The sequence below is a fragment of the Giraffa tippelskirchi genome, chromosome 2 (assembly GCF_054371585.1).
Source record: "Giraffa tippelskirchi isolate mGirTip1 chromosome 2, T2T-mGirTip1v1.2.pri, whole genome shotgun sequence".
NCBI lineage: Eukaryota > Metazoa > Chordata > Mammalia > Artiodactyla > Giraffidae > Giraffa > Giraffa tippelskirchi.
The window spans coordinates 67,349,293-67,374,229 of NC_137276.1; the positions used below are offsets into that span (position 1 = coordinate 67,349,293).

Here is a 24,937-nt window from a genome sequence, read left to right on the forward strand (position 1 = left end):
TCCATTTCAATTCTGCATCTACTTAAAATAACATATATTAACAATGTTATTATGTACATATCTTTTTTCAACAATGCTTTAAGGTTCACCAATATACTAGGATCCTCTGAGAAACTGAATCCAGTAGAACTTTTCTGGTACATGGTAGTTTTTCAGTAAGCATACTCAGTAAGTTTTTATGTGTTCTCTCTGTACAACATTACCAAAGAAATATTCTTCTCTGGCTTCAAATAAGGTAATACTTTTGAAGTATCAAAAATAAACCAATTTTTACAAGAAGACAAAAGAATAAATGGAAGCTTTTGTTAGTGAAACAAGTCAATTTATTACATTTCCAACAAGGCCTTTTTTTTCTCGATAATGAAACATACTATTTTACAACATAACTTAGTTTTTTAATATCTCAGAAAGGAAACTTTTTTAAGAAAGTAAATATTATGGAAAGAATAACTACAAGAAGTTACTTTTTCAATTTTAATACAGTAATAGCTTGCCCCCCAGGTATACTACCAGCATTTTTTCCCTTAAATCAAGTAAATATTAGCCAACAAAAAAACCTACTTTTAGAAAGTGAGGCAGAAAAAGCTTATATTTAAATAGGAAATGCGCGATCTAAAATACCAATCACATGTCACTTTAACAAGGCAAGGTATTTACATAATTAGGTATAAATTATTAATTATGCTGATTAAGGTCCTAGCAAAGACTCAATTGGTCTGACTGTGTCTCAAGTTCAAACAGCACTCACCCGGCTATTAAATTAAACATCACAATGGAACTGGGTCTGTTTAACTAAGGGGGAAAAAATCTCCTCAATATTGCACATCTTCTGTCATTAGAAACAAGGATCATTAAGTCAGGGCCATCTTGGTTCTGAATCTCTCCATTTTTGTTGGAAGAAGACTTACCATTTCTTTACTAAGCTCTAGCTCAACTTCTATTTCCTGGGCAGCTTCGGGGTGCTTCTCACAGTAATCAACAATAAATTTGTAATGTTCCAATGATGTTGCCAAATTTTCTAGCTCTTTCTTGGGATCTGCAGTGATGATTTTGCCATAGAGGCGGGCAACTCGAAACTTAGCTAACATGGCAGGGCGAAGAACATCTTCCCCTATATGCTCAGGAAAGACTTTATTTGGGTCTCTCAGAGAGTCTAAGAAGAGTTGATAGTACTTTAGTGCTGACTTATTCAGATTATTGATTTTTTTCACAATGTGTGAATCAGGATCCCTCAGCTTGTCGGCTATGGCAACCTTCAGATCCATCATATCATAGTAAGCATGTGCAATTTCAAACTGAATCTGTCTGTTGACCAACAGGTAATACTGTGGATTGAGATCCACGATCAGGGGCTCTAGCATAGCTATTCTGCGTTTATGCATCTTGCACCGTCTCTCCATGTCAGTTTCAAAGAATGCAAGCACCTTAAACAGAGCGCTGTGGTCTTGGACAACTTCAATATGGTCAGTGACATAACCATCAATCTGAAAGAACTCTTTTGCCTCAAAGACATAGTGCTGACCCGTTAAGAAAAGCTCTCTGGCTTCTTCAAAATCTAAAGGTCTCAGATAGCTCACTTTCTCTTCCACTGCAGAGATGGCATCACACAGTTCACCGGTTCCAAACTGCACAGCTTTTTTCCTAACGCTTTCTTCCTCATCTAGTTCTTTTTTCCTTAAAGCTCTAAGTTCAGATTGTTTATCAAGATCAAGCTCTCCTATGTTGTCCTGAAAGAAAAAAATAAATTATGGTTAAGGAAGACAGACACTGACTTGTCTCCTGCTGTCAGTACTAAAGCAAATTTAATATCCCCTGGAGAAGGGAATGGCTACCCACTCCAGTATTCTTGCCTGGAGAAGTCCATGGGCAGAGGAGCCTGGCAGGCTACAGTCCATGGGGTTGCAAAGAGTCAGACATAACTGAGCAACTAACACACAAGAGTAAAGACAAGAAAACCCTCTTACTTCCCAACCTGGTGGAGGGAAGTATTATAATCACATCTTTTAGTCACTCAGTTGTGTCCAACTCTTTGTGACCATATGGACTGTAGCCTGCTAGGCTCCTCTGTCCATGGGTTTTCCCAGGCAAGATTACTAGAGTGGGTTGCCATTCCCTTCTCCAGGAGATCTTCTCAGCCCAGGGATCGAACCTAGATCTCCCACATTGCAGGCAGATTCTTTATCATCTGAGCCACCAGGGAAGCCCATATCTTTTTAAAACTCCTAGATTTTTTAAATATTTATCTATTTTTTTTTAATTTGACTGATGCAGCTCTTAACTGCGGCATGTGGGATTTTTTAGTTTGTGGCAGGCAAATTCTTACTTGCAGGCATTCGGGATCTAGTTCCGTGACCCAGGGATAGTACTCAGGCCTCCTGCATTGGGAGCGTGGAGTCTTAGCCACTGGACCACCAGGAAATCCTGACTTCTTTCTAGTTATATTCCAAGTAATTAAAAATGAAAGAAACTAGGAAAAAAGTAAATAACACAACTAAACTGTTTATCACTTTCCTCTTCGGGGAACTAACTCATTTATAGTTACTCCTTCAGATAACGTAAATGCATATGAAAACTGTAAGACCTATGAAATATTATATATATGTAATACATTGTTACTGTTGATATTTTAACATTAGAGTAAGGCTGAAATTGGTCTTAAAAATACTGCAAAGAAATTCCATTAACAGCATGATGTTTATGCTAAGTTATTTAATAAAATATACTACAGAGAAATGTTCTAGGCCTCTCAAAGATACTAAAATAAAGACAGTGTTAAATCTACCATTATAGTTAAAGTTATCTCCCCTACCTCCTGGGGCAAAAAAAAAAAAGAGGAAGGAACTAAGATGGCTGAAAAGTAGTCAGTTCATTCTCTTCTTCCTGGACGATAAAATTAAACATCAGATAACCAGTGGTCAGCCCCAAGGCCAGCTCTTCTCTTCATCTGAAGTCCTCTCTCTAGATTTGCATTGTTCAGAACATAGTCATGTGCTGCGTGTGGATGACTACTGAGCATTTGAAATGTCCAAACTGAGATGTGATCAGTGTAAAATAATATACACCCAATTTCCAAGACTTAGTACAAATTATAAAATAGTGCAACAACTTTTTAGTATTAATGACAAATAGAAATGAATATTTCTTTATATATTCTAGGTGGAAGAAATACAAGTTAAAATTAATTTCACCTGCTTTTTTCTTCATCTAATGTAGCCACTTCCCAGGTGGTGCTAGTGGTAAAGAACCCACTTGCCAATGCAGGAGACATAAGGACATGGGTTCATTCCCTGGGTCGGGAAGATCCCCTGGAGCAGGGCATGGCAACCTATTCCAATATTCTTGCCTGGAGAATCCCAAGGACAGAGGAGCCTGGCAGGCTACAGTTCACGGGGTCACAAAGAGTTGGACATGACTGAAGCGACTTAGCACCAAGCACAGTGTAGCCACTAAAAACTTAGTGATATATGTAGCTGGTTTTCTGTTTCTATTGCACAGCACAGCTCTACACAGGTGTCTCCATCTGTGCCCATGGTTGCAACTGCCATCCACAGGAGGAGGACCCACAAATCTTCAGGTACACCCGGGCTCTTATCAGGCTCCAGACCCATAACTAAAGCTCCTCACGCATCTCCTCCTCTCAGAAGACTAGGACCCCTCATCCTCAATATGTCCACAATGGAACTCTCCCTCCTCCACAAACAGGTTCCCATTCTACTCTTATTTTAGTGAAGGTCACTCCCTCAATCTGGACAGCCAGCCAATACAGGAGAATCATCCTTGATGTCTCTCTCCTCTCTTAGCCCACACTTCATATCTATCATCAAATCCTTTCTGTCCTGCCCCCTAAATAACCTCTTGCACCCACTCTTTTCCACCATCTCTTCTGCCACCATCTTAGCCCAAGCTCCCTTCGCATCTCACCCCCACTGTTCCAGTGATCTAAGTAATCTCCCTCATCCCCTCTTGCCTTCCCTCTATCCTCCATTCTGGCACCTAAGCGATCAGTCCAAACCCTCCTGCCCCACCCCACCCCCGCCAAGGCTTCCAGTTATGGAAGGCCCGGCATGTTCCAGCCCCTTTCTAACCAGGTCTGCTATCACACATGCTCTCTCTGCTCCAGCCTCACAGGCCTTGCTCCATCATTTCCACCACCACGCTCCCCACCATGCTCCCTACACCACGGAACTTTTCAACATGCTGCTTCAGCTCCTTGGAATGCTGTGCTTTTTCTCCCGTCTAGAAATTCCTACCCATTCCCAGAGCTTCCTTCAGATGTTACTTCCTCCCATCGTGACTTCTTATATCTTGTGTCTCTCCTTTGCGGAACGTACTAAAGTTGCACTTTCGTATGACGTAAAAAAACAGGTCTATTTTTGTTCATCATAGTACAATGACTACTACAAACCTGTCAGAAATAAATACTTAAATTTGTATATGTTATTAAAACTTGAATTGAAGGCTTTTCAGGTAAGCAGATGATCAAAGGATGAAGCTAAGGTAACAAAGAGAGATTAAAGGAAATCTGAGTAATTTAGCAGTATGGTCACTATTTGAGTTTAAAACAAGCAGGTGTAAATTCCAGTGCCCAGTCTGGAAAGCATGGACTAAAGGAATGGTAAGAGTACACCACGGGGTGCTTTGCTCGACACAATTACTTCAAATGCAGGCCTAAGTCTCTCATTCTTGTTTACTTACCGTGCTTCCTGGCGGTGTGTTTATTTACACACTTTTTAGACTGCTTTCTGAGCAGAAAAATGCTGACAGATTTTCCGGGCTGCAATTTCTCTAGACATAAAACTCCCTAGTTCTTCTCCCCACTTCCTTCCTTTTCCAAATATGCCTCATCTTTACCCTCTACCTCCAAAGCGCTCTCACCTTTTAAACACTACTGCTTCTGGGGTTTTGTGGTTTGTCTGCTTTTATTTTGTATAGTAGTTTCATAAGGTTCTATACTTACTAGTAAAAATGGTTATACTTTAATGCATGTAAACAGAAAAGAGGCATAACAACTCCTCCAGGAAAGTCTCCAATGTATTTGAGAATATGCATCCAAATGATTTATTTTCCTCTGTAGTGTTAGTCTCTTAGCTGTGTCTGACTCTTTGTGACCCCAGGGACTGTAGCCCTCCAGGCTTCTCTGTCCATGGAATTCTCTAGACAAGAATACTGGAATGGGTTGCCATTTCCTTCTCCAGGAGAATCTTCCTGACCCAGGGATTGAACCTGGGTCTCCTACATTGCAAGCAGATTCTTTACTGTCTGAGCCATCAGAGCTGTGATTAGGAACTAGAATCCGTTAAGTATGGATTAGTAATAATGTTATCAACAATGATAGTTAACATTGATTGAGGACTTAGTTACGTCTTGGACACTTTTCTGAGCCCTTTATAAATATTTAACTCACAGGAACACTATTAAGTACCATTATTATCTCCATCTTACTTGCGAGGAAACTGAGACACAGAGAAGTTAACAGCCATGGAGACACAGCCACAAACTAGCAGGGCTGTTTCCAGACACATTTATACTTATATTTTTATCAATATATATATTTACTGTCTAAAGTATACAAAGATTAGTAAGATTTCCTGCCATCAGGTTGCTTACAGTCTAAGAAGAGGTAAAGGAATAAGATAAGAATATGAATAAGGATAATACAAAGTCAAGTGACTTAGGAAGGGTTCTTAAAGGAGGGAGAAGAGATCTGTAGGGTTTAAGAATCGTATATACATTCAACAGTTTTTGAGCACCTGTTATGTCTAGACATCGGTACACAGTATGAATATGATGAAGACCCCCCTCTGGTGGGGCTTATGCCCTATCCAATGGCAAGTCTTGAAGGAAGAGGTGCTGTTTGAGACAGCCTTAATGGATGAGTAAGATTTGAACAGGCTGAGACAGGGAAAGCAAGAAATAAGCCTTCTGCATGCCATGAATAATACACATGCAGTGAGACCAATGGGCATACTTCCCATTTTAAGCTTTTACTTACATCCTGCTGCTTAAGACAGAAAAGATCACTTTTGACTGTATTACCTGCATGGAAAGTTGGGCATTCTGCATGAGAGTCAAACAGTACTTGATCCAGCATCTTGCTATTTCCCCTTTCCTTTGGTGATAAAGCTCTGGCACATCTCCTTCAGCCTCCGTAGCTAAAAGGATACAACATGACTTGTGTAAGCCAGTGGTCACAACTGTAAGTTTCATTGTGTACAGCATTCTTCTTTATATCACTCTTGATTATAAAAATAACAAGTCCTAATTGAAGCAGTGGGAAGAAACACACCCAAAATTCCTATCACTCAGAGCTTCTTTCTAGTTTTTCCCTTTTGTATTACCTACAGGTAAAAACTAAGGTCACCACATATATTAAATTTTGAGTACAAGCATCTCAGATATTGCAGGATTGGTTCCAGGTCACTGCAATAAAATGAATCACGTGAATTTTTGGTTTTCTGTGGCTTATAAAAGTTAGGTTTGTGCTATAGTGTAGTCTATTAAGTGTGCAATAGCATTGTCTTTAAAATGTACATATTTTCATTAAAAAATACTTTATTGCTTAAAAAAAATGCTAAACATCATTTAAGGCTTCAGAGAGTCATAATCCTTTTGCTAGTTAGAGGATCTTGCCTCAACACTGATGGCTACTGACTGATCAGGGTACTGGTTACTGAAGGCTGGGGCAGGGAAGCTGTGGCACTTCCTTAAAATAAGACAACAGAGAAGTTTGCTGCATTGATGGACTCTTTCTTTCAGGAACAATGTCTTCTGTAGCATGCAATGCTGTTTGATAGCATTTTAACCACAGTAGAACTTCTCTCAAAATTAGTCAATCCTCTCAAACCCTTCCACTATTTTATCAAGTTTATGTAATATTCTAACTCCTTTGTTGTCATTTCAACAATTTTCACAGTATCTTCACCTGGAGTAGACACCATCTCAAGAAACCACTTTCTTTGCTCATCCCTAAGAATCAAGTCCTCAGCTGTCAAAATTTAGCATGAGATTGCAGCAACTCAAACAGATCTTCAGGTTCAACATTTTAAAAATATTTATTTACCTATTTATTCAGCTGCGCTGGGTCTTAGTTGTGACACATGAGAGCTTTAGTTGTGGCATGTAGAATCTAATTACCATACAAGGGATCAAATGTCGGTCCCCTGCATTGAGAGCACGGAGTATTAGCCACTGGACCACCGGGGAAGTCCCCTAGGTTCAACTTTTAATTTTAGTTCTCATGCTGTTTCTACTATATCTGCAGTTACTTCCTCCACTGAAGTCTTACAACCCTCAAAATCATCCCTGAGGGTCTGGTCAACTTCCAAACTGCTGTTAATGTTGATATTTTGACCTCTTCCCATGAATTACAAATGTTCTTAATGATATCTAGAATGGTGAATCCTTTCCAGCAGATTTTCATTTACTTTACCCAGATATATCAGAGGAGTCACATCTACGGCAGTGATAGCCTCATGATTTTTTTCTTCAAATAGTAAGACCTGAAAGTCGAAATGACTCCTTGATCTATGGGTTACAGAATGAATGTTGTGTTAGCAAACAACATTAATCATAAGTACATCTCCATAAGAGCTCTTGGATGACCCAGGTACACTGTCAATGAGCAATAATATTTTTGAAAGGAATTTTTTTTTTTGGACAGCAGATCTCAACGATGGGCTTAAAATATTCAGTAAACCATGTGTTGTCATCCAGGTTTTGTTGTTCCATTTACATATCACAGGTAGCATAACTGCCATAAAGCATAATCAGCATAATTTTTAAGGACACTAGATTTTCAGAATGGTAAAATCACCAGCTGCACTAGCCCCTAACAAGAGAGTCAGCAGCCTGTCCTTTGAAGCCAGGCACTGACTTCTCTCCAGCTATGAAAAGTCCTAGATGGCCTCTTCTTCCAACAGAAGGCTGTTTCGGCCACACTGAAAGTCTGTGTGGTGTAGCCACCTTCATGGATGATCTTAGCTAGATCTTCTGGATGACTCGCTACTTTACCTTGCCCTTTTATGTTATGGAGACAGCTTCCTTCCTTAAAATTCAACTTCAAACTTTTCTTCTGCAGCTTCCTCACCTCTCTCAGCCTCCACAGAATTGAAGAAAATTAGGGCCTTGCTCTGGATTAGCCTTTGGCTTAAGGGAATGTTGTGGCTGGTTTAATCTTCTATCCAGACCACTAAAACTTTCTCCATATCAGCAGGAAGGCTGTTTTGCTTTCTTATCATTTGTGTGTTCACTGGAGTAGCACTTTTAACTTCCTTCAGCAACTTTTTCTTTGCATTCATAACCTGGCTAACTTGCACAGGAGGGAGTGTCTTCTGGCCCATTTTGACATGCGTTCCTCACTAAATTTAATCATTCCCAGCTTTTAGCTTAAAGTGTGAGATGTGCAACTCTTCCTTTCACTTCAAGGTCACTGTAGGGTTATTTACTGATCTAATTTTAGTAATGCTGTGTCTTCATGAAATAGAGAGGCCCAAGGAGAGGGAGGGAGACACAAGACAACAGCCAGTCAGTGGAGCAGTCAGAACACATTTACCAATTAAAACTTTACCATCTTATATGGACACAGTTAGTGGCACCCCAAAACAATTTCAAAAGTAAAAGATCACTGATCACAGACCATCATAGTAACAATGCTGCTGCTGCTGCTAAGTCGCTTCAGTCGTGTCCGACTCTGTGCGACCCCATAGACGGCAGCCCATCAGGCTCCGCCATCCCTGGGATTCTCCAGGCAAGAATACTGGAGTGGGTTGCCATTTCCTTCTCCAGTGCCTGAAAGGGAAAAGTGAAAGTGAAGTCGCTCAGCCAAGTCCGACTCTTAGCGACCCCATGGACTGTAGCCTACCAGGCTCCTCTGTCCATGGGATTTTCCAGGCAAGAGTACTGGAGTGGGGTGCCATTGCCTTCTCCGATAGTAACAATGAAAAAGTGTGAAATACAGGAATTACCAAAATGTGACAGAGACATGAATTGAGCAAATGCTGTTAGAAAAACAGTATTGACCAATTGTTCCAGAGTTGCCACAAAACTTTTTTAAAAAAAATTCAGTGAAATGTAATAAAATGAGGGCTTCCCTGATGGCTCAGATGGTAAAGAATCTGCTCCCAGTGCGGGAGACCCAGGTTTGATCCCTGGATCAGGAAGATACCCTGGAGCAGGGCATGGCAACCCAAACCAGGAATCTTGCCTGGAGAATTCCATGGACAGAAGAGCCTGGTGGGTTACAGTCTATGGGGTCACAAAGAGTCGGACATGACTCAGCGACTAACACAACATACTTATCATTATCAACTCTTTAACGTCATTTTTAAGCATAGCATCATGTACAATCAGATGTATTTCTATACTTTAGTCCTTCTTCTAATACTGGCCATTGTTTCCAATTCCTCTACTATAAACAACTCTAAACAGGAAGATCTCTGTGCATAGATTTGTCTGGATTTTCATTTCCTTAAGATAGATTCCTAGATGTGAAATTTACCGGGTCAGAGTTTACACCATTTAAAATGTTCTTGACGCACACTGCTAAATTATTTTCAACAAATACTCTAACAACACATAAGGCTGCTCAATAAAGTCATTTTAAAAACATTGAACATAGCCAATGTTTTAGCTTTCTACTTTGAAGAGTAAAAACAAAACATCTCATTCCCCTAAACTAAACTGGAGGTTTAGTTCTCATTAACTATTTCTTTTTTTGGACAAATACTTTTTAGACTTCAACCAATCTATGATTAATTGAATGTAATAAGAGAAAAAAAATTTAATTTTATAATGTACATTCCTCTAACTCAGCCTCTGTATTCTTCTGATCCTTAATGATACATTGTTACTTTATTATAAAACTTGTTAGGTGACTAACACAGTTTTTAAACTGAGATAACTGACATATAACATTATATTAGTTCCAGGTGTACAACATAATGACTTGATATTTTTAAATACTGTAAAATGATCACAACAGTAAGTCTAGCTAGACTCTGTCACTATACATAGTTAAATGTTTTTTCTTGGGATGAGAACTTTTAAGATCTACTCTGTTAGCAAATTTCAAATATGCAATCAATACATTATAACACACACCATGCTGTACCTTACATCCCCATGACTTATTAATTTTATGACCCCCTTCACACATTCACCCACATACACCTCTGGCAACCACTAATGTGTTCTCTGTACCTAGGAGTTGTTTTTTGGGTTTTGTTTTCTTGGATTCCACATATAAGTGAAATCATACAGTGTGTGCCATTTTCTGATTTCACTTAGTATGATGCCCTAAGGTCCATTCATGTTGTCAAAAATGGCAAGATTTCTTCTCTCTTTTTCTCTTTCCTTTTCTTTTTCTCTATTTTTCTACATACCATTGTAATAGCTAAGCTTTACTTTTCACTTTCCAAAAAAAATTTTCACCCCTAGGTAAGAACACACACTTTAGGTATTTTAAGTATCTTGTTACAAACCAAAGCCCATTATCATCATGTTCAGCCTGTTGTACAGAACAAGTTTGGAAAAACTTGTTCCCAAACACTGTAGGTTTGATTTTTATCTGTCCTGAGCCTTCGAAAGGTTGCAGAGCCCCCCCCAACCAATTTCAGAGAGCAGAGATCAGGACAGTGGCTCTACATGGAGAGAAGCAAGTTGCTCATCTCCCAGCAGTGTTGTAAGTCACTGATCAGCTGGATCATCTCCTTCATATGAATGTTTGCTTCCGTAGAAAAGGTGATTTTTTAATCCCAACAGTAAAACTTTTCTACCTGGATTCTAAGGAAACAATACACAGCTGATTCTCATCATTCATGGTATTTATGTTCTATAAACTCACTGTGAATAATAAATTAGGAAATGCTAAAATATCACACCTAGGGGAAACACAGAGTTAAGTTCTAAGCTTCTGGACACAATATTTTCATCAACTGATCAATATATAACCTTATTTTACATGCACTTCTGTTTAAAGACACCTTATTTCATGTATAACTATTGACTCATTAACAATGAACTCATGGCCAACAGCATTGTCGCTTGTGCCTGAATGAAGCTTATCTAACACTGTATTTTCTCCAGAAGGTGCATCACAGCCTTCATGTGCTTACGAACACTAGATACCACCTCAGCACTACAGCTGGGGGCCATTTTAAACAAAAAAATGCAGAACAATCTGAAAAATGTAGAACTAAATAGACCACAAAAAGGATACTTGCTTATAGTATGAGGGCTTGAAATGAGAAGGCAGAGCATTACCTTGTTCAACCTCAGCTGGTAATGTGCACCTCAGGTGTCTCAAAACCCTCTGGCTCTCTGCAAATGACCACAGAAGGGCCTCGAGTAATAATCTTGGGGTTATAAGTAGATTGTAGCAAGTAGGCAAATTCAAAGATATGAAGCCCTTGATCTTTCCTTTTTAGACATAGTTTATGGATTATAGCTTATGGATCTGAGTAACCAACTTCCTTAAGGTATGGAAGCAAAAGTTACTGGACTGATACCTTACTAAAACATGCTCAGAGGTCCTATGTGGGCATATTACTATTTTGTTTTTTAATATTATAGTTAACTAACAATGGTGTGTCAACAATGTTGTGTTAGCATACAACAGAGTAATTCAGTTATACATATACACGTATCATTTTTCAAATTCTTTTTCCATTTAGGTTATTACAGCATATTGAGCAGAGTTCCCTGTGCTATGCAGCAGGTGCTTGCCGGTAACCTATTTTAAATACGGCAATGTGTACATGTCAATCCCAAATTCCCAATCTAACCCTTCTCCCAATTTCCCCCCCTGGTAACCATAAATTTATTCTCCAAATTGGGGAGTCTATTTCTCGTTTGTAAAGAAGTTCATTTGTATCATCTTTTTTAGATTCCACTTATAAGTGATATCATATGATATTTGTTTTTTTCTCTTACTTCACTTAGTATGATAATCTCCAGGTCCATCCATGTTGCTACAAACAGCACTATTTCATTCTATTTAATGGCTGAGTAATATTCCATTGAAAAGACAACCCAAAGAATGGGAGAAAATATTTGTACATGATGTGATGGACAATGGATTAATCTCCAAAATTTAAAAATAGCTCACATAGTTCAACAACAAAACAACCTAATCAAAAAATGGGCAGAAGACCTGAATAGACATTTCTCCAAAGACATTTAGATCACCAAGAGGCATATGAAAAAGTGCTCAACATTGCTACTTATTAGAGAAATGAGGTATAACCCCACACCAGTCAGAATGGCCATCATCAAAAAGTCTACTAATGATAAACGCTGGAGAGGGTGTAGAGAAAAGGGAACTCTCCCACATTGTTAGTAGGAATGTAATTTTGTACAGCCACTATGGAGAGCAGTATGGAAGATCCTTAAGAAATGAAAAATAGAACTACCATATGATCTAGCAATCCCACTCCTGGGCATATATCTGGAGAAAATCACGGTTCAGGAGGATAAATGCACCTCAATGTTCATCGTAGCACTGTTGACAGTAGCCAGTCATAGAAACAACCTAAATGTCCACTGAGAGATTAAATAAAGAAGGTGTGATACATGTATACACAGTGGAATATTACTCGGCCATTAAAAATACACTGCTATATTTAAAATAGGTTACCTACAAGGACCTACTATAAAGCACAGGGAACTTTGCTGTTTTCCTGAAACATAACACTGTTAATTAACTATACTCCAAAATAAAACAAAAAATTTTTAAGTAATTCTAGAAAGTTCCAAAAGGAAAACTTGAATTTGCCACGTGTTGTCCGTTACTTATATAGCATTTACACTGTATTTAGTATTGTAAATACTCTAAAGATGATTTAATGTACACAAGAGAGGATGTGTGTTGGTTATATGCATTATGACTGGAGCATCCATAGGTGTTTGTTATCTTGGGAGGGGTCCTGGAACCAATCTCCTGTGGACACCAAGGGGTAACTGCACCCAAGAATTGCTGGATCATATATAGCTCTATTTTTAATTTCTTGAAGAGCTTCCATACAGTTTTTCATGGTGGCTACACCAATTTACAATCCCATCATAGTGCACATGGGTCCCCTTTTCTACATCTTCACCAACACTTGTTATTTCTTGTCTTCTTGATAACGGCCAATTAATAGATGTGAAGTGATAGCTTGTTTTGGTTCTGATTGGCTCAAATACACATGCTGACTGTGCTGTGATTTATAAAACTAACTGAAACACTATAATTAAACTAGATATTTGGACACATCACATATATAGTATTCCAACCAAAAATGTATAATCTGAATCTTAGTGTAGGGAAACAATCACCAATTGGTAGAAAATCTATGAAATAAGAGGTTTATATTTTTTCAAAAATGCCTGATGAAAGGAAAGACAAGCTGAGGAACTGGTCCAGATTAAAGACAACTAAAGAGATTTGACAACTACTATGGAAAACAGTATGCAGGTTCCCTAAAAAACTGAAAATAGACCTACCCTATGATCCTGCAATCCCACTCCTGGGCATTTATCCAAAGAAAATCATAATTCAAAATGATATTTGCACCCCAATATTCACTGCAGCACTATTTACAATACCCAGGAAATGGAAGCAACCTGAATGTCCATAAACAGAACAATGGATCAAGATCTGGTACATATATACAATGGATCATTGCTCAGATATTAAAAAAAAAAGGAAATAATGCCATTTGCAGCAACATGGAGGGACCTAGAGATCTGAGTGAAGTTAAGTCAGAGAAAGACAAATATCATATGATATCACTTATATATGAAATCTTAAAAAATGGTACAAATGAACCTATTTATAAAATAGAAATAAAGTCCCAAATGTAGAAAACAAACTTATGAATACCAGGGAGGAAAGCAGGGCAGGGAGGGATAAACTGGGAGATTGGGACTGACATATACACACTACTATATATAAAACAAATAACTAATAAGGACCTACTGTATACCACAGGGAACTCTTCTCAATATTCTGTAATGACCTATATGGGGAATGAATCTTTACCATCTAAGCCACCAGGGTAGCCCCTGGGAAAAGAATCTAAAGAGTGGATATATGTATATGTAAAGCTGATTCACTTTGATGTACAACAGAAACTATCAACACTATAAATCAACTATACATCAATAAAAATTTTTTAAAGTACTAGAAAAACTAGTACTATAGAGAAACTGCTACAAAGGACATCATGGAGACAGCTGCTAAATATGAATTATAGATAAAAGAACTCTATCAATGTTACATTTTCTGTTCTATGATTATGTAAGAAAATATTTTTAGGAAAAACTCATTGAAGTATTAAGGGGTAATGGAGCCTAAACATATCTGCAAATGAGGCAAATGTAAAAACTTGGTGAATTTAGATGGGCCTACGGAAATTCTTTGTTCTGTTCTTGAATTTTCTAAATTAACAGGATTTCAAAATAAAAAAATTTTTTAAAAAGTTATATAATGAAACATGTACACATAAACTTACTGTCCTCTGTGGTTCGGATCTTTCCAATGTGACCAAAAATGACATTAGCAGCTGATAAACAGTGTCTGGCCTCCATAAAGCATTGCTGTTGCAGAAATAAGAATAAATTCAATTATCACAAAACCTTATTTGCAACAGATACTTGCATAGTCCCTTAATATGGGAAAAGCTATAAATTCAGGTAAAAAACACTACCAAGGAGACCTGTATGGTAACTAAACAAGAAAGTATATAAGACATGTCTGAATATTATTTAGTTAAAAAACTATCTTAAAGATTAAAATAACAATACCCTCAAACTCTTAATAACCCAAACTACCTGGAAAAATACTTGCTGATTGAAAATTAGCTCCCCTCCAGTAATCAATCAGCAGAAAAAAATGGCTATCATCCTAGTGTCCTACCATGCCTCCACATCCTTTAAGCCTCAGTCTAAATAGCCTAGTTCCCTGCATGATCAATTTTTAGACCATTTACATTCTGTCAAAGGACTGGAAGATTTCATCTTTCTCAGGTTTAGAGATCCCTTTTAAATCCAATCATTCAAAGGCAAACAGGATAAATTTTGATAAGAGATTCCTGTCTTCTGAAATCTTTCCAGTTTTACATATAATGAGGCTTCCCACCAAGTTCTGAAGTCAACAGATTTCCATAGACGAACTCTATGGAACTGCTTTACCAACACAGTTGAAGACTTCACAATTCAAACCTGGGCATGGTAAGCTTCTCAAACCCTTGGAGAAGATCTCCTTGTTACTTACTTACTTTACATGTGTCATGTAAGTCACAGGAATACTCAATAAGCACCAAGTTAAAAGTCCAAATTTTATTTGGAAGCCACCCTTGTTAAAGATGTCTACTTCATATTAGTAACACTGATTTTGCTAAGGTTGTTTCTAACAGTTGACTATGACTTTAAAATCTCAGCACTCAATGTATCTCCCCATTATGGTAAATTCAGAAGCCATCTTGAGAACAGCTGGGTACCATGTGTATTACTAGCCCAGCAGTATCTACAGATCAAAATATTGGTGTTAAACCTCAAAAACCAAAAGAAAGTTACAGTTTACATAAAGAAGTTTTAATGTTGCTCTATAACTTCTTATTCATTATCACTCCAGCACTGTCCAGACTGGGTATCTGAAAGTAGCCACTGTTAGAACTAACAGTGAGTGTGCATGGTGTCCTCCACGTGGCTGGTAAATGTGGGACTTTAGCACCTGCAAGGTAGGGACTCACTGCGTAGCAAAACCTCATGGAACCAGATGAAATGACAGTGATATAAATGACAATTGTATTAAAAAAAAAAATGGCTCAAATCTCTCTTCACATTATAACTTAGCTAGTTGGAACAAAACTTACAAAACACTTTGGTAAAAAAAGAAAAAATAAAAGCACAGGGTGGGGCAGGTACTCGTGAAATTTACTGCATGCTCTACATACGCAATGCTTAACAACTTTAAACTTTTAATTACACTTTAATATCTGGATATCTTAGAACAATTACAGTGAATAATTTTAAAGTTGCTGAACAAAACAAGAGGCCTCTGGGAACTATTAAAAAAAAAAAAGTGCCACAAGCAGAAGCACCAGGTAAGTTTTGATGATCACAATGAAATGAATTCATGAGATTTAGATTTAACTGAATGCTCTGATACACGCAGTAGCGTTACTTACACGCTTGATCTTAGACCAAAGTCCTAGAAGCGATGCTGTAGTCACCACAGCCCTTTCTCTCCTGCTAATAGCTTTTCTGAATGAAATTCTGTGGGACAACACTTTAAACACAGGGCGCATTTATAGAACCAGCACTAACAAAACACTTGGAAAGGATATAGGCCCAGTAAGGATACAGCAGAGATAAACAGAGATCTAAGGAGGAACTCTGATAAGCAAAGAATTACCAAAGTTTTAGAGGCATGTGAATTCAAAATACAGAGAAAAGTTATTTCTATTATTGAGACATTGAGAATTAATATAAAATCTGGCTGGGAAAGGAGGCTTTCAAGTGTTTTAGCATTAAAAATTCTTTTAAGGGCTAAAATATTTAAAAGGTTAATTAAGAATATATCTACATTAAAAAAATATATCCACATAATTCAGAATAATTCTGAAGGCAATGAAGAAGTTCAAATTTGTCCTTGAGTAATACTCTAGGAAAAAATATAACAACCTAGAACTCTGGAACTGAACAAGACATTTCCAACATAGAGCAAGTTTCACAAAGGAGTTAATTCTAAAGAATAACTGAAAGCATCACATGCTTCTATCAAAGCCCACATTTAACAGTCAACTTCCTCAGACAAATTCTCACACTTGCCAGATTACCAATGCATAAAGATAAAGTTAAATCTACAAGATATAATCTGCAATTTAAGGTAACATTTCACTGAAAAAGAGATAGCTGCCTGTATCAAAAAAGAATTAGTCTTAAGCAACATGTAGGACATGATAAGATTATTTTAAGACTCAAAAGGATTACTGCAACAAAAAGCTACAAACTTTAGTACACTGGCAAACTGGTCTGCATTTTTCTATTTAGTTTACATCATAAACTACAAGCTATCTGTTTTTAAAAGATGACACTTTCAAGGTACTTTCTTTCGGTTCTATTTTTATACACACTATTGGTAACTCTGGTAGGTAACTACTCTGAGAAAGCTTACCTTATTGATGTAAAATTGTGACAAGGTAGCAGCATTAATAGCCCACTCCATAGGATGGTAGGCGCTGTGCTCAAGCTGGCGTTTTAGGGTACTGTGGCAATAATGGGCAGCCTTCTCGAACATTTCCATATGCTGGTAGACTTGAGCCAGGTAATACAGATTATGAGTGTAAACCTTCTCAAATCTATAAAGGAAAAAATATCTCTGTAACAGTGTATAATTTATAAGGAACTTTTTATCTTGACCCTCCAGTTCATATGACTATATCTGTTTGATAGATAACCCCCAGATATAAACAGGGTAACGCATCTAGGAAGTGGCAAATGAAGGTTTTAATCCACGTCAGAATCCACATTCTATAACCTTTGCCTTGAAAGAGAAAATACTGAGCAATCATCTCAAATACACTATGTGGAAATACCTGTGAGGGCTGATTTCTAGACCTGCTCACCTTTTTGATCTCTCCTGTTCAGGAAGTTTCTCTTCTTCAGGAAGAAAATGCTCAGTAGGGTCAAGAGGAGGACTCCCAATCTGCAATCAAAGAAAAAGAAACTAAATTTTTACTGTAAACACCAAGCGCCCTCCTCTGGAGGAACTTGAGAAATCAAATTTTATTTTATTTTTTTAAATTTTTACTTCACTTTTAACTAGTTCATGTTCATATACTATCCAAGAAGTAACTTCTTAACAATAATCTTAGAGTCAAACAAATAAAAAGAGAATACATACAAGCTCACATTTAACAATACTTTAATTGCTGCTCACAAGAACTTCAAATACACTTAAAAATTTTTCATTTTTAGAGATGTATAATTCTATAGGTTATCTTAAGTCTTAATCTTCTCTGGTAAACAAAAGCTCTTCTGAAAACTTACATAAGCATGACGTATAACAAAATGTATATACATCCTCAGAGCAATATTGTTCTAAGCTGACCATCAGTAAAAATCAAAGTTTCCAATATTTATTCTAATATTGTCAGGGGAACAAGGAAAGCATACACAGATTACCCCCCTTTCAACACAGGGAAATTAAAGTCAGTTATTCCATCGTTTGTTACCTTGGGCAAGTCACCCCATCTCTTGTTATGTTTCCTCATCTATAAAGTAAGGATAATAAACATCTACCTCAAAAAGTAGTTATGAGGATTCACTGAGTTAATACGTATGAAAAACATATAATCTCATCTGAGGTCTTTCAAAAAAAGCAGAACTACTTAACCACTGCCTCATTCTACTTCCGGGAGGACAGGCTCGTTTGCTTTAAACTGAATTCACTAAACTTCAAATAGCAACCATGGTTTCCGTTAAAAAAAAAAAAAAGTGATCTTATATTCTGGATGCAAACATTAAAAGGATCACAACTTCTGTTCCTAGAATTCACAAAAAGTAAAAATGGCTAAGACAGGAAGCAAGGCCTAAGGCAAACAAAATATTCTTCAGAAACCTCCTTAACAACTTTGAGGGCTGTTTTGAATGCTTAGCCCTGTTCTGACGAGAGGAATTAATGTATTTTTTATGTACATACTATATCACACTTCATACCATAACACAGTCAAACCAGTCTTCGAGTCAAATCAGTCTCTTAAATAAAAAAGAGGTACAATTAAGAATAAAGAATTCTGCTATGTGTTTTATGTTTTTATATTAATACTAGTATTTAATGAAATATAGGTAATAATAGTATTAAATAAAATACTTAATTACATTAAATGCTAATTAATACTAGGGTTTAATGAAATACAATCTTCACATTTTAAACTAACAATGTCATGTGTAAGACTATGATCCTAAACTCATAAAGGCAACAAACAAATCAATCTGGCTTTGTGAGGCTCTGCCCTTAGCACTTTATGAGGAAATTTTAAAAACTAAGGTAGAACCACAGCTTATAAAATTCAATTTGGTGATATATTCCTCAGAAAAAGTATTAATGGTCTAAAAATGCACAGTCAAAATGTACATTAAAACTAATCAAAAACAGAAAACCTAAAAAAAACATTTTCTGAAAAGAAAAACACACAGCTAAGAGGCAAATGAAAACATGCTCAAAACTGTTTTCTAATATTAGAAAAATTCAACTCAGAATTAAAAATGAGACATCTCAAACCACTCAGAAAACCCATCATCAAAATTTCTACAAACAATAAAAGCTAAAGAGGGTGTACAGAAAAAAGAACACCTCTACACCGTTAGTTCAGTTGCTCAGTCGTGTCTGACTCTTTGCAACCCCATGAAATGCAGCACGCCAGGCCTCCCATCCATCACCTGGGGTTTACTCAAACTCATGTCCATTGAGTCAGTGATGCCATCTAACCATCTCATCCTCTGTCGTCCCCTTCTCCTCCTGCCCTCAATCTTTCCCAACATCAGGGTCTTTTCAAATGAGTCAGCTCTTCACATCAGGAGGCCAAAATATTGGAGTTTCAGCTTCAGCATCGGTCCTTCCAATGAACACCCAGGACTGATCTCCTTTAGGATGGACTGGTTGGATCTCCTTGCAGTCCAAGGGACTCTCAAGAGTCTTCTCCAACACCACAGTTCAAAAGCATCAATTCTTCAGTGCTCAACTTTCTTTATAGTCTATAGCCCAACTCTCACATCCATACATGACCACTGGAAAAACCATAGCCTTGACTAGCCGGACCTTTGTTGACAAAAAGTAATGTCTCTGCTTTTTAATATGCTGTCTAAGTTGGTCATAACTTTCCTTCCAAAGAGTAAACGTCTTTTAATTTCATGGCTACAATCACCATCAACAGTGATTCTGGAGCCCCCCCAAAATAAAGTCAGCCACTGTTTTCATTGTTTACCCATCTATTTGTCATGAAGTGATGGGACCAGATGCCATGATCTTAGTTTTCTGAATGTTGAGCTTTAAGAGAACTTTTTCACTCGCCTCTTTCACTTTCATCAAGAGGCTCTTTAGTTCTTCTTCACTTTCTGCCATAAGGGTGGTATCATCTGCATATCTGAGGTTATTGATATTTCGGCACTCTTGATTCCAGCTTGTGTTTCTTTCAGCCCAGCATTTCTCATGATGTACTCTGCATATAAGTTAAATAAGCAGGGTGACAATATACAGCCTTGTCATACTCCTTTTCCCATTTGGAACCAGTCTGTTGTTCCATGTCCAGTTTTAACTGTTGCTTCCTGACCTGCATACCGATTTCTCAGAAGGCAGGTCAGGTGATCTGGTGTTCCCATCTCTTTAAGAATTTTCCAGAGTTTGTTGTGATCCACACAGTCAAAGGCTTTGGCACAGTCAATAAAGTAGAAGTACATGTTTTTCTGGAACTCTCTTGCTTTTTCAATGATCCAACGGATGTTGGCAATTTGATCTCTGGTTCCTCTGCCTTTTCTAAAACCAGCTTGAACATCTGGAAGTTCACGGTGCACGTACTGTTTAAGCCTGGCGTGGAGAATTTTTATCATTGCTTTGCTAGCATGTGAGATGAGTGCAACTGTACAGTAGTCTGAGCATTCTTTGGCACTGCCTTTCTTTGGGATTGGAATGAAAACTGATCTTTTTCAGTCCTTTCGTCACTGCTAAGTTTTCCAAATTTGCTGGCATACGGAGTGCAGCACTTCCATAGCATCATCTTTTAGGATTTGAAATAGCTCAACTGTTGAAATAGGGATTCCATCACCTCCACTAGCTTTGTTCGCAGTGATGCTTCCTAAGAACCACTTGATTTCTCATTCCAGGATGTCTGGCTCTAGGTTGAAGATCACACCGTCGTGATTATCTGGGTTGTGAAGATCTTTTTTGTATAGTTCTTCTGTGTATTCGTGCCACCTCTTCTTAATAGCTTCTGCTTCTGTTAGGTCCATACCATTTCTGTCCTTTATTTTGCCCATCTTTGCATGAAATGTTCCCTTGGTATCTCTAATTTTCTTGAAGAGATCTCTAGACTTTCCCATTCTACTGTTTTCCTCTATTTCTTTGCACTGATCACTGAGGAAGGCTTTCTTATCTCTCCTTGCTATTCTTTGGAACTCTGCATTCAAATGGGTATATCTTTCCTCTTCTCCTTTGCCTTTCGCTTCTCTTCTATTCACAGCCATTTATAAGGCCTCCTCAGACAACCATTTTGCCTTTTTGCATTTCTTTTCCTTGGGGATGGTCTTGATCCCTGCCTCCTGTTCAATGTCACAAACCTCCATCCGTAGTTCATCAGGCCCTCTGTCAGAGCTAATCCCTTGAATGTATTTGTCCTAGGGGAACAACAGAATATTCACAAGCACTTTCGGGCTGTGTATGGTACCTGTTCTCCAATATTTCCAAGATTAAGCACAAAGAAATAAACATGAGACACACTTCCAGGAAGACAATTTCAACAGGTAAGTACAACTCAGTGTTTAAAAAAAAAAATAAAGCACTTGCAAACATACAAGACATAGTGAATTATTAGGGACATGCAAATCACAATCAAGAAAGGTATCCTCTTCTTAATGGGCTAACTAGCCATAATCAAGACATCTCCAGACAATAAAAGCTACAATGGGGCTAAGATAAGGGGACCCTCCTATGTGCTGCTGAAATGTCAACGGTAACAGCCACCAGAGAGAACAGTGAAAAGTACCTTTAACAACAGTAAGAGTACAGCTGCCAAATATTTGGTCCTACTCTTCAGAGTATGTGAACCACAAACCAGACCTTGAAAAGACAGGCACCCAAACATGCACTACAGCACCACTTACAATAGTCAAGACATGGAAGCACCAAAATATACATCACCAGAAGAATCGATAAGGAAGAGGAACATACAATGCAATCTGAATAAGGCATAAAAACTGTACATACCAATTGCTAAAACACAGCTGAACCTAGAGATAATCCTACAAGGTGAAGTAAGTCAGAATTGGAAAGGCAAAAATCATATGCTATCACTTATAAGTGCAATTTAAACAAGTATACCCATGAACTAACTGGAAAGCATAAAAAGACTGGAGAGACTTGAAAACTACATTTATGGTAACCACAGGGGAAAAAAGTGGGGAAGGGATAAATTAGGAGGATGGGATGAACAAATACAAATCATTACCTACAAAGCACATGATCAAAAAAACAAAAGAATATCAACCAAGGGAGGTCTACTCAACACTCTATATTAACCTATCTGGGAAAAGAATCCGAACAAGTATACATATGTATGGAAACATTCTTCAAGAGATGAGAACACCAGACCACCTTACCTGCCTCCTGAGAAATCTGGATGCAGGTCAAGAAGCAACAGTTAGAACCAGACATGGAACAACAGACTGGTTCCAAAATGGGAAAGGAGTACATCAAGGCTGTATATTGTCACCCTGCTTATTTAACTTATATGTAGAGTACATCATGCAAAATGCCAGGTTGCATGAAGCACAAGCTGGAATCAAGACTATTGGGAGAAACAGCAATAACCTCAGATATGCAGATGACACCACCCTTATGGCAGAAAGTGAAGAGGAACTAAAGAGCATCTTGATGAAAGTGAGAGTGAAAAAGTTGGCTTAAAGCGCAACATTCAAAAAACAAGGATCATGGCATCCAGTCCCATCACTTCATGACAAACAGACGGGGAAACAATGGAAACGTGACAGACTTTACTTTCTTGAGCTCCAATATCACTGCAGATGGTGACTGCAGCCATGAAATGAAAAGATGCTTGGTCCTTGGAACGAAAGCTATGACCAACTTAGACGTCACATTAAAAAGCAGAGACATTACCTTGCTGACAAAGGTCAGTATAGTTAAAGCTACAGTTTTTCCAGTAGTCATGTATGGATGCGAGAGTTAGACTATAAAGAAAGCTGAGTGCTGAAGAATTGATGCTTTTGAACTGTGGTGTTGGAGAAAACTCTTGAGAGTCCCCTGGACTGCAAGATCAAACCAGTCAATCCTAAAGGAAATCAGTCCTGAGTATTCATTGAAGGGACTGATGCTGAATCTGAAGCTGCAATACTTTGGCCACCTGATGCAAAGAACTGACTCATCCTGATGCTGGGAAAGATTGAAGGCAGGAGGGGAAGGGGACGACAGAGGATGAGATGGTTGGATGGCATCACCGACTCAATGGACATGACTGAGCAAACTCTGGGAGTTGGTGATGGACAGGGAAGCCTGGCGTGCTGCCGTCCATGGGGTCGCAAAGAGTCGGACACGACTGAGCGACTAAAATGAACTGATGTATATATGCAACAGGAAAAGATCCTATACACCTAAAATACACAAAACATGTATTTCGATGTTACTCAGAAAAAAATAATACAAAAAAGAGGTAACAAGGTACAAGTTTCTGGGTGATACTTCTGGCACACTGCATCATAATTTAAAAACCCAATCCAGGACTTGCTCTAAGGCTGTCAGCTTGCCAGGGTAACCAGAGCGGAGGAAGAAGAAAGGCTGCCGCCTTGTGGCCAATTCCCACATCAGCAACCTGAAACCTATTGTCTAAAGGAAAAGAAAGAATATTCACAAGTACTGGTGGGTTTTATATATATAGTACACACCCCATACTTTCCAGGAGTTAAGTAAGTGAAAACAATTAAGCCCAGGGAACACTTTCAAGAAGTCAATTTCAACAGGGAAATACAACTCGAAGTGTTTAAAAAAAAAAAAAAGCACCCGCAAACATACACACTATGGTACATTATTAAAGACATGAGACTCAAAACTAAAACCAGGTATACCTTTGCATTGTTCCAACTGGCCATAATAAAGAAGTTTACACACAATAACTGCTACAATGGGGTTAAAAACAGGAGATCTTCCCATCTTGCTGCTGAAATGTCAATGGTGGAAGCCACTAGAGAGAATAGAACAGTGTAAGAGTGCTTGACCAGTAAAACCACAGCCGACAATGATCTGGTAGTCCCACTCACAGGAGTCGGTGCACAGTAAACCAAAATTCGAAAACCATGGGAACTCGAAAGTGCTCTTTAGCACCTTTTACAAAAAACCAACACATAGAAGCCAAAAAAATTTTCCATCGACAAATGAATGGATAAAGAAGAAATGCAAATGTTCACAATGCAATCTGATTCAGGCATGAAAAAGAATGTGATGATGTCAATTTCTGGAACCTACCTGAAACTAGAAATAATCCTACTAAGTGAAGTTCAGCAAGATCCAGGAAGGGAAAAATCATAAGACATCAATTACAAGTGCAATTTACACATACACACCTATACACTAACTGGGAAAACATAAAGGAGTCAGAAACTTGAAAATCAGTGGGGAAGGGATAAATTAGGGACTTGGGATGAACAAAATCTATTTTTAAAAAATAGATAATAAGGAGTGATATCTACCATAGAAGGTCTAATCAACACTGTGTAATAACCTAATTGGGAAAAGAACCTGAACATACAGACATATATATGTATATGCGTAACACGAAAAATTCTGTTCACATGCAACACACAAAACATTTAAATCTTACTCCAATAAAAAATAAAAATTAATACAAAAAAGAGGTAACGACCCAAGCTGTTGAGTGCTTCTCCTAGCACAGTGCACTGTAATTGGCAACCCCAAAGCAGGTCTTGCTGTGAGACTGTCCACTTGTAGGAGGAACCAAGGCTGGGAATTAAGAAATGCTGCCACCTTGTGGTCACATCCGCAACAGCAACCTGGAAACTATTGCTTGGGGGAACAGAATATTAACAAGCACTGGTGGGCTGTATATGGTACCCTCCCTCCTAAATTTCCAGGAGTAAGTAAGTGAAAACAATTAAACACGGGGCACACTTTCAGGAATTTTAATTCAATTTTAACAGGGAAGTACAACTCACT

General features: G+C 38.0%; 1 protein-coding gene across 2 annotated transcripts in view; it reads right to left on the bottom strand.

The window, feature by feature from the left end:
* Window positions 1–300: 300 nt before the first annotated feature.
* Window positions 301–24,937, bottom strand: part of KIFBP (kinesin family binding protein) — a 54,570-nt gene continuing 29,933 nt past the window's right edge. The window contains exons 3-8 of one of the 2 annotated variants that reach the window (XM_081568653.1): window positions 17,607–17,686; window positions 17,156–17,339; window positions 14,490–14,574; window positions 6,037–6,152; window positions 2,324–2,467; window positions 301–1,727 (exon numbers count right to left, since the gene is read on the bottom strand). In XM_081568653.1, coding sequence (XP_081424779.1) covers window positions 852–1,727; window positions 2,324–2,467; window positions 6,037–6,152; window positions 14,490–14,574; window positions 17,156–17,339; window positions 17,607–17,686 — 1,485 coding nt within the window. In that variant the 3' untranslated portion in view covers window positions 301–851. The remainder of the gene's footprint in view (window positions 1,728–2,323; window positions 2,468–6,036; window positions 6,153–14,489; window positions 14,575–17,155; window positions 17,340–17,606; window positions 17,687–24,937) is intronic. The other variant, XM_081568664.1, reaches the window with a different exon arrangement.